This window comes from Miniopterus schreibersii (genome assembly GCF_964146895.1).
Source record: "Miniopterus schreibersii genome assembly, chromosome: 8".
NCBI lineage: Eukaryota > Metazoa > Chordata > Mammalia > Chiroptera > Miniopteridae > Miniopterus > Miniopterus schreibersii.
Genome location: NC_138109.1, coordinates 60810395 through 60823937, shown reverse-complemented (window position 1 = coordinate 60823937; position 13543 = coordinate 60810395). Strand labels below are relative to the sequence as shown.

Below are 13543 nucleotides of genomic sequence, written 5' to 3'. Positions count from 1 at the left end.
GGGGAAGAAATGAAACTGGTGGCACAGAGCTCATTTAGGAAATGGTTAGAAATAATGAGCCAGAGGAGGGTTGGCAGCCTGATCTAAGGCAGAAGCTGGGATGTGGCAAAAGTGGAATATGGTTGTTACAGAAGAGGGGATGGATATTGATTTGATGAAACATACCACAGGTTGAATATTAGGGGTTAAGTTGGAGCTTGGAATTGAAGATGTGGACTTGAGAGTTGTTGATGTGTAAATGGAGATGGGAGAGGAAGACACTGACTCGGTGTGCAGAGTAAATAGAGGACTGAGTTTGAGATCCCAGAGACAGAAGATAGAGAAACCAGAGAAACACCTTAAGATGTAAGGAGATGATCTGGAGAAAGATGTAATGAAATTTAAAAGTGCAAGGGTCTAAGGAGTGCTTTTCAATGTTAAATGTCACTGATACGTAATGTGATTTTAAGTAATGTAACTATAAAAAGCAACTCCCCATGGGTTGAATAAAGAAAGGAAAGGCTAGGCTTCATTGTGGAACATAATTACCTGTCCTGCGCCTCAAAGGTCAAGTAGGTTAATACTGGGCTAGAGGGCAGTGTTGGAGCCTGTGACAGAGGGCGCTTGTATAAGAACTCTGGATGTTGAGGAACATGATATATAATTGGTGAACACATATCTAGCGAGGGCAAATGGCAACTGTCAAGAGATGAGGCAGGAAGAGCAAAAAAATCATTTTTAATAAAACATAGTCTATGTACTTAAGAACTGCCTCCTCTACTTTTTACATAGACTTATCTTGTGTGGTTCTCTTTTTCTGTATTTCAAGCACTGAAAAGAAAGTAAATGAAAACTTCTCTTGTGACTTTTTAAAATTTGCTTAGTAACCAAATTTGTTTTTAAATAGACTGTTTATAAGTGCCATTTAACTTAACTTAGATAGGGAAATTTGTGTCTATAGATAGTAAAATTTCCATGCTTGGAAATAGCAACCACAGTTCATTCAATTGTTGTCAGTAGCTATTGTGTACAGTCAGGATGTCCTGGGGAAGGAGTGTGCCTGTGCGTAGCTGGTGTCCACATTCCAGAAACAGACTTGAAGAAAATGGCCTCTCAGCTGTCTTGAAGATTTTTTTTTTTTTTTTGAGGAAAAGCAGTCTTTTGAATATTATTTCCCACTATGACTGTCTTTACCCTTGGGATTATTGTTAGGATTTTACTTTTGTGTTGGATGAAATTTAAAAGGTTACTTTGTTGGGAAACTTATTCTGGTTCAGTAGGATTACATGAGACTGGAGACTAGAAAACTTCAAAAAATTACATTTTCTTTGATGTAAGTTTGTTTTTAAATACCCCCAACACCCTCCCCCCCACATACACACACTTTTATTCTTGAGGTCGTCTAAAAATATCGCTGACACCTCAAATGAAAATACTTGCGTATGTGTATGTCAGCACTACAAGATGTTCTCTTTTTATCATCCTTTTTGTACAAGTGATAGCATTCTGCTCCTTGCTTATTGTTCTGAGTTATCTGTACATAAAGGGCGTCCTCCTCCTCTTGTTGTTATTTGTTTTCTTTTTCCAAAGCTGCATGGTATAATCCATTATATTTATATACTATAATTTATTTTACCAATTCACTACTAATAGATGTTTGAATTGTTTCCAGTTTTTTTTTTTTTGTTACAAACAATGCTTCAATGATACCTATGTAAATTCCTAGATGGGTAGTTACTGGATCAGAGAGTGTGTGCATTCATATTTTGGGTATTGCCTGATGCCCTCTATAGAGATTTCCCCTTCTGATAGCAGTGCTGAAAAGGTTGATTTTCTGCACCTTTGCAAGAAGAGCTGGTTATAAAGCTTTGTTATCCAATCTTTGAATACCCAGTTATAGTAAAATTGGTACCTCAGTGTAGATTTGATTTGCATTTTTTTCTCATTTTGAGTGCAGTTAAGTATCTTTTTATATGTTTCAGAGCCATTTTTACATCCTTTTATGTGAATTGACCCTTTATCCATTTTTTTCCTGATGGTTGGTCTTTTTTTTTTAGTATTGATCTGTATGAAGTCTCTGTAAGTGAAAATTAGTCCTAATCTTTGATATAAGTTGAAGATTTTCTTTAGTTTATCTTTCCATTTGCTTTTTTTTTTAATTTTTTACATTTACATTTATCAATCTCTTGTATGTTTTTTGGTTTTAGGAATTAGAAAGGATATCTCTGTTTTGAGATTATAATAGCATTCTCCAGTGTTTTTTCTTCTAATGTTTTTATGGTGTCATTTATTAAATAAGTCTTTGATATGTTCTAGAGTATTTCCTTGTCTAGCTAATTTATCAAATAATTCATCTTTTCCTACTGATTTGTTATGTCATCTTTATCATACATACACTAGGTTTTCACATATTTTTATATCTATTTCTGGTCCTTTTGGTGTCCCATTGATTTGCTTACTCATGTGCCGATAGCACACTGTCTCTATCGTAGTTCCACAGAATGTTTTAGTATCTAATAAGGGTAGCTCCCCTTTCCAGATTTATTTTTCCATGAAGATATTTGAATTGGCTTGTCTAGTTCCAAAAAATATCTTGGTATTTTGAGAGTTATTTGAGTTAATTTTATGAATTAAGGAGAATTTATGTACTTAGCATTTCTGTATGAGAATATAGTATGCATTTCATTTCAAGATGTCTTTTATGTTTTAGAAACAACTTTTAAGTTTTCATTTTGTGACTCTTTCAGCTTTTCCGCCCTCTCAAGCATCCCCCCATGCAAGTGGTGAATTTTTTCTTCCATTATATCTTTTAATTCAGTGGTTTTCAAACTTCAAACCTGTTTTATGACATCAAGTTAGTGGACCATGACCAGCATTTTTAAAGTATGAAAGAGAATAGAAAAGGAAAATCAGAATGCAACACTCATTGAATAAAACTTAAGGATGTTTCAAAAACTTTATAGGTGTTATATAACTGATCACTATTATGTGTGTATGGTATGATATACTAGGTCATCATGTTAAACTGTATTTCTTAATGAAGGTGTGGTTAAAAAAGTTTGAAAGCTGCTATTCTTATAGGTTGTATGTATGAAAGATGTTTATGTGATTTCTTAAAGACATAGTCAATGTAAGTCTTAGTGCTTATTGTTGAGACTTAATAGGGAATCCAAGGGAGAAAATTATTTGAACCTGGAGCAAAATTTTGATGAGATTTTGAAAAAGGACTATGAGTGGAGCAAGAGTAGAGACAGAGACACCAGTGAACAAGTTGTTAAATAGTTCAGACTAGGGGTACAGTGTGGCCTTTTGAACTAAGTCTTGGCAGTGGGGATGGAAAGGAGAAGAAACTATTTTAGAGGCATTTTGAAAGCTAAGCTAATGAACTAAGGCATGTATGGAAAAGAGTAGGTTTGAGGGGCAGAACAGAAAGGAAGATAAAGTACATCTTGAGATTGCAATGCTGATGGGTAAAGACTGGGAAGTAGGGGGAAGAATATATGAAACAGACCATTGGAAAGGTGGGTCTGAAGCTCAGAGGTTAAAACTAGACAAATAGTTTAAGAATTCATTCCCTTAAAGGTGTGCAAGTGAACGAGGTTCTGTGGGGATAATGTACAGAGAAAGAAGAAGGCCAAGGTGAGAAATTCAGGCTGGGTAGGAACAACTGTATGAAGTGCAGATTATCTAGATAGATATAGAACATGAGTATGCTTATGTTTACTAATTACCAAGCACTGTACTCTAGATGCTTTACATTTATTTTCTCAGTTGTTCCTTTCAATAACAAGTTGGGTAATGTATCCAGAGTGACACAGGAAGTGGTAGAGGCCAGATTTGAACTCAGATCTGAAACTCTGAAGCCTTCTAATTACTATAACACATTGCTTCTAAGAAAGCAGAATACTTCAAGGTGGAAGGAAGTGTTTAAAATTTGTAGTAATAATAGCTCACATTATTGAGGATGTACTTACTCTATGCCAGAAACTGTTAAGCTCTTTTCATGGATTATCCCATTAATCCTCGCAGCAAATTTTTGAGGTCAATACTATTGTTTCATCACCTCCTGTTTTGCAGCTAATGAAGCTGAAGCCTAGAGAAGTTTGCCCAAGGTTGTGTACATATTAAGTGGTAGAGTTTTTGAGCATTGCAGAATGGTCAAGTGGGATGAAAATTTAGAATACAAAAGGCCACTAAGTTTGACTAGTAGGGGATTATTGTTGACTGTGTTGTTCAGTGGTATTGAGTGAAAATATTAACTAACATGTATTGAACATTTTCGGTGTAACAGGCTCTGTTCTAAGTTCATTCAATCTTTACAACAGTTCTCAAAGTACATTTTCATTTTATAAATGAGGAAATTGAGGCACAGAGCAATTAAGTTACTTAACCAAGTAAGAGACAGCGTTAGGATTTAATCTAGGCAGACTGGCTTCAGAACCCATCCAGTACCCAAGTAGCCAACTACTACCAGTGGGCTAACTCTGGCCTGCTGCCTGTTGTTGTGAATAGTTTTATTAGAACACAGCCACTCTTATTTGTTTGTGTATCATTGTATCTCATTTGTTTAAGTTTGGCTCCTTGAGGCAGAGTTGAATAGTTGCAACAGACCACATGGTCTGAAAAGTCTAAAATATTTATTATCTAGCTCTGTACAGAAAAGGTTTTCTAACCCATGATAATCATTAAACTGGATGAAAAGCCAAATTGGTGAATTCAATCATGACCTATTTATAGAGGCTTGGCAGTAAAGAAATGTTATGTTAGATTGGGTGGTAGCTTTAAGAAGAAATATGGTAAAATGAAAATTTTTTTTCACATAGGAAAGATTTGTGTATGTCAGTAGCATATGAAAAAACATGTCAAGTGAAGCTATGAGAGAGGAGTGATGGTGGTAAAAGGTTTTGGAGAATGCAAGAGAGTGGGAAGTTTATTATTGGAAAGGAGCCAAAGACTTTTTTTTTTTTTGAAACACTGAGGAGGAGCCAAAAAGAGAAAGGATATTAGAAATACAGGGCTGTTTTGAAATGGAGGCAAGGGCAGTAATAGGAATTTTCATTAGATGGCTGTATCTCGTTCAGGTGGGGATGAAGATAAGGGAGGAAAATGGTTCAGATAATTGTCTGTTCACTAAAAATTATTTTTTTAACCCCCCAATCACATTTAGTATATCTGAAAAAGTATATTTATAGGAAAGTAAAGAGTAATTATAGGATTTTGGATAGTGTTAAAAAGTATTTAACAAGTTAAAGTTTGGAAATATGAGTAGGCTTTACGTTTTTGCTCATGGTACGTTATAAATTACTATTTAAAGTCTATTTTCCAATGAGGTTTTAGAAACAACTTTATTGAGGTACAATTGACATACAGTAAACTGCACTATTTAAAGGGTACCGTTTCATCAGTTTTGACATGCATGCTCTTGTGAAACTATCACAATCCAGATAATGTATGTTCTTTTTCAATCCCTCCCCTCTGTGCCTCCCTGAGTATCCCTGTCACCAATTTTGATAAGTTGTGTTTAATTTTCATTCTGTGCAAAATACTTTCTACTTTCCTTTTTTCTTTGTTCCATGAGTTATTTAGAAGTATGTTACTTAGTTTTCTAATATTTAGGGATTTTTCCAGAGATCTTTCTGTTTAATTTATTCCATCTAGTCACAGAACATATTTCGCCTGATTTGAATCTTTTTAAACCCATTGAGATGTGTTTTATGGCCAGTAATATGGTAAATATTCACTGTGACCTTGAAAAGAATGTATTTTGTTGTTATTAGAGCATTCTATAATTATCCATCTGGTCGAGGTGGCAGGTGGTATTGTCAAAGTCTTCCATATTCATACTGATTTTCTATCTACGTTTTCTGTCAGTTATTGAGAGGGTTATTGAAATCTCTGGCATTACTGTGAATTTGTCTACTTCCCATTGTAGTTCTATTAGTTTTTGCTTCATCCATTTTGAAGTTTTTATTGGGTGCATGCATGCATAGGATTATGTCCTTTCCATAAATTGACTTCTTTACTATAAAATGACCTTCTTTATCCTCGGTAGTTTCCTGTTGCTCAGAAGGCTACTTTGTGTGATGTTGGGCAGTAAGCCGGGCAGTTATAAAGCTTACCACATTTGTTTCTTGTCGTTCAGAGTTCTTGTCCTTTGTTGCCTGATAGCCAGTGTCTTGAAAACCTCTGTCTCATATATTTTGTTATGGGTTTCTTTTAGTTGTTGCAGATAGAAGTATATGCCTGTTTTTCCATCTTGGCCAGAGCAGAAGTCCAAAAATGTTTTAAAAATTAATTATGATGGTTCTTAGGTTTTTCCTTTTGTTTGTATTGGGAATACGTAGAAGAATCTGATGAAAGATAGGGACCTTAGCCCCACCTATCTACAGAGGCTTATATGTGTAAAATCTTGGTTATAATTTCATGAGGTTTGCAGGCTTAGGGTTTAATTCATTCCTGCTTAGGGATCCTTCTTTCCCGCAAGCATTTTCAACCCTAGTTACACGCTAGAATCACCTGGGGAACTTTAATATATATCTGTGCTTCACCCAGACCTATGAAATCTGCACCTTTGGTGGTGGGACCCAGACTTTGGTTTTAAAACTCCCCAGGTAATTCTAATATGCAGCCAAGTTTCAGAACAACTCTGTTTTAAGGCAAAGAAGTGCCTTCGTCTCCAGCTGGTTTCTCTACCTTCCCTTTGGTGGCAAGGATCCTAGGGAAGGTAGGATACAGGAACCCAGTTGCTTCAGTTGCTTCTTAAGCTCAACCTGAGTAGAATGAGTTACTTTTTAAAAATGGATAATTCCCCCTTCAGGTTTTGTTCTGATAAATTGTATCTGGATTTTTAGCAAAGGTGCACACAGAGAAATTATAAGAAGAAACATTTTTCAGTTATGTTTCACAGTTTGCTTTAACAATGCAAAGTGTTAGAATATCCCTCTGATAAGCAAAAGACAGCTGTACATGGACCTCAGAGCCCAAACGCCTGTAAGAAAGAAGGCTGTAAATAAGTAGGAATTTACATTTTCTAAAACATTGGGTATTTTTTATATGATATGCTTTGTGTATAGGTTTTATGCTATGTCAAGTGTATATATGATTTGTTATTGGTAATTCACAGTGAAAAATGTACTTCATGTTGACTTAAGTAAGCCACAGTGTGTTTAGCTGTTTTTTAAAAATGCCATAAAGCAATAAGCAAGAGAAAAGAGCACAGAGCACTCTTAATGAGAGAGGTCTGGTGTAACATGGACTCTGGGACTCCAAGACTGATTGATTTCACATTGAGTCACTTCTTAGATGTGTCAAGTTATATATAATGCATGGAGTAGTCAGTTTGGAATGCCAGCTACTTTTATGTAAGCTGATTCTTCTGTGTGATTTTTTAAAAAATGAAGAACTTGAACATCATGTTCATTTTGTGTATTATGCTGTTCATTTTCTGAATTGTCTAATGCTTCTATGAGTAATAGTGAATTTTTAAGGGATTAAATGACTTTATATAAATCTAGTTTAAAATATTTTCTCCCTCATTGACTTTAATCAACCTCTACCTATAGCTGTGAACTTCACAGATGTTAATGAAGAAAACAAAAATGACCTCTTCAGAGAAGTGTTTTCTTCCATTGAAACCTTGGCCTTTACCTTTGGGAATATGTAAGTAGAGGACTGTCATTTAAAGAATTTTGGGCCTAGGTATCTCAGTGAGAATTATGTCACGTAATTCAGTAAATGCATGTTAAGTAAAGTGTTAACCGATATAAAATATCACATTGGAAAAGCTATATACTGTGTTGTTTTATTTCTGTATTTGAAGGATGCCTTTAGAGTTGTTTAGAAGCATCATTCATTTGCAAGTGACTGTGTGGTTTATGTGAATAGAGTTCTAGGAATTTATTTCTTAGGGTCTTATTGAAAAAAATGTATTCTGGATGACATGTTGAATGTAAATTCTGTGACAGAGCAGTGTAATGACTTGTCTTTTTATTTGTTTCTCTTTTTTTTTTAACCTTTTTCAATAGCCTGACAAACTTCCTTATGGGAGATGTAGGCAATGATTCATTATTTCGACTACCTGTTTCTCAGGAAAGTAAGGTAGGCCAAGTTTGTGTGAAAGCAGACTTTAATATTTTTAACTTAATATTTCAGTAATTTTCTAATCTTAATCTCAGCATCACTCTTTCATAGTTTTTTATCTTTGCAGGAAAAACACATCAGTTTATATTAAATATAATTTATAGTCAATTTCTAGAGCAAAAAAGTAATTGTACTTTTTAAGTAGAACTGTCATTTAAAAGAACATATCTGATAATTTTAGTGTCTTATGTAATGAATCTATGTCATATGGTCCAAAATTTTAGTAAGCAATTCTTATCTATTTTTCCCTCTTGACATTGTCTTAGATCTTAAAGACTGGTGGAATCTTAGAAAAATAATGCAAGAAGTAAAGAAGTGTTAATCTCACAAATCCTACAGTTTGTTATCATGAAAGACTTGTTAACAGACCTATAGGTCTTAAGTCTCCCTAGGAGCATCCCTATAAGTATGTCAGAGGATTGGGTTCTGATTCCCAAGTGGAAGAAAAATTGCTGTGAAATAATAGGACATAGAGGAATGTATGTAGAATATTGCTTTAAAGATTTATAGTAGTAGTATTCTTATTTAAATAATTTCCCCACCCACCAAATGCAAAATATTTAAACAAACTGCATTAGGAACATATGTTGATCATTTGCTGTTAAGGACGATCAAATCCAAAAAGGATTTCAACAAATATTTGGAAATGTGTTAAATACTTGTATATCAAAATAATATAAAAGTTTCAGGTCTTTCTTAAAATGATACACAACATATGAATGACTAAGGCATTTGTTGTATGTGCTACAATATTGAGAAAAGAAACTTGACTATTTCTGAAGTCATCCATTGATGAATCAAGGAGGATAGTGTATAAACCACATCAGGATGGTGAACAATTTTAAGATCTTTGAATATTTTGCTATCTTTCTTCATTATTATCTTTCAAACGTGCTACTAGTTCAGAAGATGTAATAAAAATTATATCTGTGTGACAAGGCTCTGAACATTTTAACTTTTCAGTGTGAATCATAATTCCTGTTCCTGTGCCTCTGTTACGCATACAAATTATACTAATTTTTAATAGGAAATACTTTTGGCTTTTTTTCCTTTGTACATTGTTTTCCTTTTTGCAGTTTTTAATTCCTTGAAATTGAAATAAAATCCATGATGATACAATACTAATAATTAAAATAAAATTACTTTGTTTGATGAAGAGTTTGAAAAATATCTTTAAAAATAATAGTTTCCATTTATTTAATAGTGCTTATTATGTGTTATATACTGTGCGAAGCCTATATCATCTCAGTCCTTAAAATAGCCTTATGAAAGTAGTGTTCTTATCCCATTTTACAGATGGGCAAACTAAAATTAAGTGAGCTTAAATTAAATATGTAGCCCAGTGTCATACAGCTAATATGTGATAGACCTGGATTTTAATCCCAGGTCCTTTGGTCCCTTTTGCATCGAATCCCTGCATATTCTATATTGCCCAACTAAACAGATCAAATTTGTTTGTGATCTCACAATTTTGGTGGATAATGTTTTCCTGCACTGTCCAATAAGGCATCCTCTTGCCACATGTAGCTCTATTCATTTAAATTAATTAAATTAGATAAAATTAAAAACTTACTTCTCATTTACATTAGCCACTTTTCAAATGCTGAAATAGCTACATGTAGCTGATAGCTAGCTACCTTATTGTACATTACAGATGTAGAACATTTCCATCATCATAGAAAGTTCTGCACTACACTCCCCAATAGACATTCAGGGAAAATACTTGTCATATAATAAAATAGTAAAAGATTGCTGGAAGAGATAGGTCTTTGTCTTCTATTTAGATAGCAATCTATTTAGATTTCTTCTATAACTTCTTAATATTTTTGAGATCTACAGAACTTAATGTTTTGAGTGGATTCATTAATGTTAACGCTGTTAGTAAACAGTGAGGTTATTCATTCTTGGACCTTGAGAACTGCTGTTGTAAAAAGCTATATAATTCTTAGAAAATGTTTTGGCATTTGAACAGAATTCTCAGGCCTTTTGAGTTCTAAATATTTGAAATTCTTTAGCAGGAATTATGTCAGTAACAAATTAGAGTGAAAAAATTCTGAAACAAAGATCTGTTACCTTCTGCTCTAATCTTAAATTTGTTTTCTTCCATGTTGTAAGTCTTTTGAAAATGTTTCTATGGAATCAGTGAACTCATCCAATGAAAAAGGTAATTTAAACCTTTTTCCAGCTTTTTGCAGTTATTCAATAAATGTTTTGAATTTTGATAAATGTTTTGGATCTCTTCTTGCTTAGTAACCTAATATATTTATTTTAACATAAACTGATATGTCAAGTTTTACATATAAAACTTAAGGAAAAAAACCTGCTAGGGAAGATATTGTGATGATAGAGACTGATCAAGAATTATATTGTGCTTGTAACTTGATGAATAATAGAAATACTCATTAAGATGAAAATAAATTTTAATTTGAAACATTTTAAGTTTAAACTGTGACCCTGTAATTCTAAATTTGTAACTTGTATTTTTTAAACCAGTCTTCATTGAAGAACATTTTAGAATTTGAATATTTCTTTGTTTAGAATTTACATGATCATATCTAATGTGTACTTACCTTAATACTTTTATTTTCAGTAAATTTTTCTCCTGTAGAGCTAGACAGCATGCTGTTAAAGAACACTGACCCTGTAGAACTGGCTTTGTCATATGCTAAAACATGGTCAAAGTATACTAAGAACATAGTGTCATGGGTTGAAAAAAAGCTTAACTTGGGTAAGTAGCCCTTTGGGGCATCTGATTAACTTTGGAATGTAAGAACTAAATTGTTTGCAATTCATTTGCTACAGATTGTGAGTAATATGATTCCAAATTAGTGGCCGTTCATTGTAGTGACTAAATCATTGTCCATTGTCTCTTGAAATAAGAAAGACTCTTCTTACAATAAATGTACTTATTGAACATGCTGTAGGGCAACCACTACATCTGGGCACACAGAGACAAACAGTATACCGTGTTTGCCTTTAAGGAAGTCATACTTTAGTAGGTAAAAAGAAATGCAATCAGATAATATGGTAAAAGGAGATAAAATCAGCAACAGATGTATGAACAGAAGGCAGTGGAAACATAGAAGGAACATCTTAATAGCTAATATTTTCCCAGTGTTTATGGTTGACAAAATGCTTTTACATCCATTATCTCATTTAATCCTTACCAAAACCCTGGGATGTAGGCAAGACAAGAATTAGTATTCCCATTTTACAGCTGAGACAAACAAGATAGGTGATTTGCTTAAGGTTAGAGCTCAGATTGCCTAAGATCACATAGCAGTAACTGGAAGAATATAGAATTGACCCAAAGCTGATGAGAATCCCCTCAGGGTCACCTGAATAGTCTTATAGAAGGACAGTGTACAGGCCTAGGTCCCATTCCCCAGAGAGGCGAGGTCTAAGCAAGTGTCTTTTGAAAGTTTCCCAGTTGATTTTGACAAACACCTCTGATAATCACAGCATCATATCATGATGTGGAACAGTATTTGTGATCACTTTTTGATTGGGGAATTACCAAAAAATTTGGAGCATGGGAGAAGATAAAATAAGTTTTATAATCTTCTGATACTTTCTTTGACCTTTTCAGAATTGGAGTCCACTAGAAATATTGTCAAGTTGGCAGAGGCAACTAGAACTAACTTTGGACTACAGGTAAGTGTTTAGTGAGATTATTTAGATGAACTCCTGATAGTGCCTTGCAAAATCAGAAAATTTTATAGTTAATATAGGAAAGAACTTAAATGCTAAACTTTTTATTAACAGAATAAAATCCTTTTAAATTGACCCGGATACCCATTATGAAAAAAACCTAGAAAATTCACAATTTTATATGAATGTTATCTTGTTAGCTACTAATTTTGCTAATTTTATAATTAATTTTTTTCAATATTTTTCCCATAGTCATATTTATGACTAGCTATTTTTCTTTTAAAAAAAGGGTTAAGCTTAAAATTTCTCCTTTTGAAGAAGAGTAGTAGGGGGAGGGTTTGGAACTCTAGTGCAATTTCTATTGGAAAATTTACTTTTCAATTTTAAATTCTAGGAGTTTATGCCACTGCAGTCTCTCTTTACCAATGCTCTTCTTAATGATATAGGGAGCAGTCACCTTTTACAACAAACAATTGCAGCTCTCCAAGCCAACAAATTTGTGCAGGTAAAAATTTATATGTATAATACACCTTTTAAAAAAATAACAGCATATCTTTAGAAAACAGCTTTTTTCTTTCTTTTTTAAAATTACCCTTGACAGCCTCTACTTGGGAGGAAAAATGAAATGGAAAAACAAAGGAAAGAAATGAAAGAACTTTGGAAACAGGAACAAAATAAAATGGTTAGTATTTTAATGGAGTTTTATCTACCTATTTGTGAATATCTCAAATCATCTGCAATATTAGGGTGTCCCCAAAACTGTATGCACACTTTGAATAATTATTAATTCCAATGGGTTAATTCTGAAAAGAAAGAAACATCAGTTCAGCTCTCAGCTTTTAGTAGTATATACATTTTGGGGGACACCCTTGCAGCAACTACCCTGGGAAATGCATATCTTACTCCATAGTTTTTCTAAAATGCTGTATTAACTATCTTGCTGAATATGCTAAAGAAACCTGTAACTTAAGAGTTTCTTTCTTATTCTGTATTTAATACTCTTTTTTTTCTGTGTAGCTTGAAACAGAGACTGCTCTTAAAAAGGCAAAATTGTTATGCATACAACGTCAAGATGAGTATGAAAAAGCGAAGTCTTCCATGTTTCGTGCAGAAGAGGAGCATCAGTACGCAAGTGGTGGGTCAGGAAAGAACCTCAACAAGCAGCTGGAAAAAAAGCGAAGGCTGGAAGAGGAGGCTCTTCAAAAAGTAATGATTTTTTGTTGCTTTTTGCCGGTTAAATTAGCAGTAATCTAGAGCTTTGGTTCTCTAACGTTAGCGTGCATCAGGATCACCTGGAAGGCTTGTTGAACAAGACCACCGGGCCGCACCCCCAGGGTTTCCGAGTCAGTAGATCTAGGTGGGTGTACCCCAGGCAGCTTGAGTTTGTCGCAGGGCCCCAGGTGCTGCTGCTCCTGGTGGGGATCCACACTTTGAGAATCACTATAAGTAAAGAGATTTCTGCTTATCTTTTGAATTCTTTGGTTTGTTTGTGAAAGAAGTATCTTAGAGAAGGCAGTAGTTTAATATTTTTGACTTGATTCTTTATGAGTGTATATGTGTAGTAATTCCAACACCTGATAACAAGGCCAGGCTGAAGCTGTGTCTTTATGAAATATCATTTGATAAATTTTGTAAGAAAATTATGTAGAAAGTGGAAAATGTACGTAAAAAGGGCTAAGTAGAATGGACATTTATTTTATAGGCAAACAATATACTAATTGTACATCGCATTTGACTAGTCATTAAAGTTAAGTGCTTTTGAATAACTGGCCAA

General features: G+C 33.9%; 1 protein-coding gene across 10 annotated transcripts in view; it reads left to right on the top strand.

Annotated features, from left to right (window-relative positions):
- The window catches only part of ARHGAP29 (Rho GTPase activating protein 29), a 69009-nt gene that overhangs the window by 30098 nt on the left and 25368 nt on the right, over positions 1-13543 (top strand). For 4 of the 10 annotated variants that reach the window (XM_081145998.1, XM_081145993.1, XM_081145995.1 and 1 more), the window contains 8 exons: positions 7542-7638; positions 8004-8076; positions 10234-10282; positions 10709-10846; positions 11708-11772; positions 12164-12274; positions 12371-12451; positions 12787-12975. In XM_081145998.1, the coding sequence (XP_081002124.1) occupies positions 7542-7638; positions 8004-8076; positions 10234-10282; positions 10709-10846; positions 11708-11772; positions 12164-12274; positions 12371-12451; positions 12787-12975 (803 nt within the window). The remainder of the gene's footprint in view (positions 1-7541; positions 7639-8003; positions 8077-10233; positions 10283-10708; positions 10847-11707; positions 11773-12163; positions 12275-12370; positions 12452-12786; positions 12976-13543) is intronic. The other 6 variants (XM_081145996.1, XM_081145999.1, XM_081145997.1 and 3 more) reach the window with 2 other exon arrangements.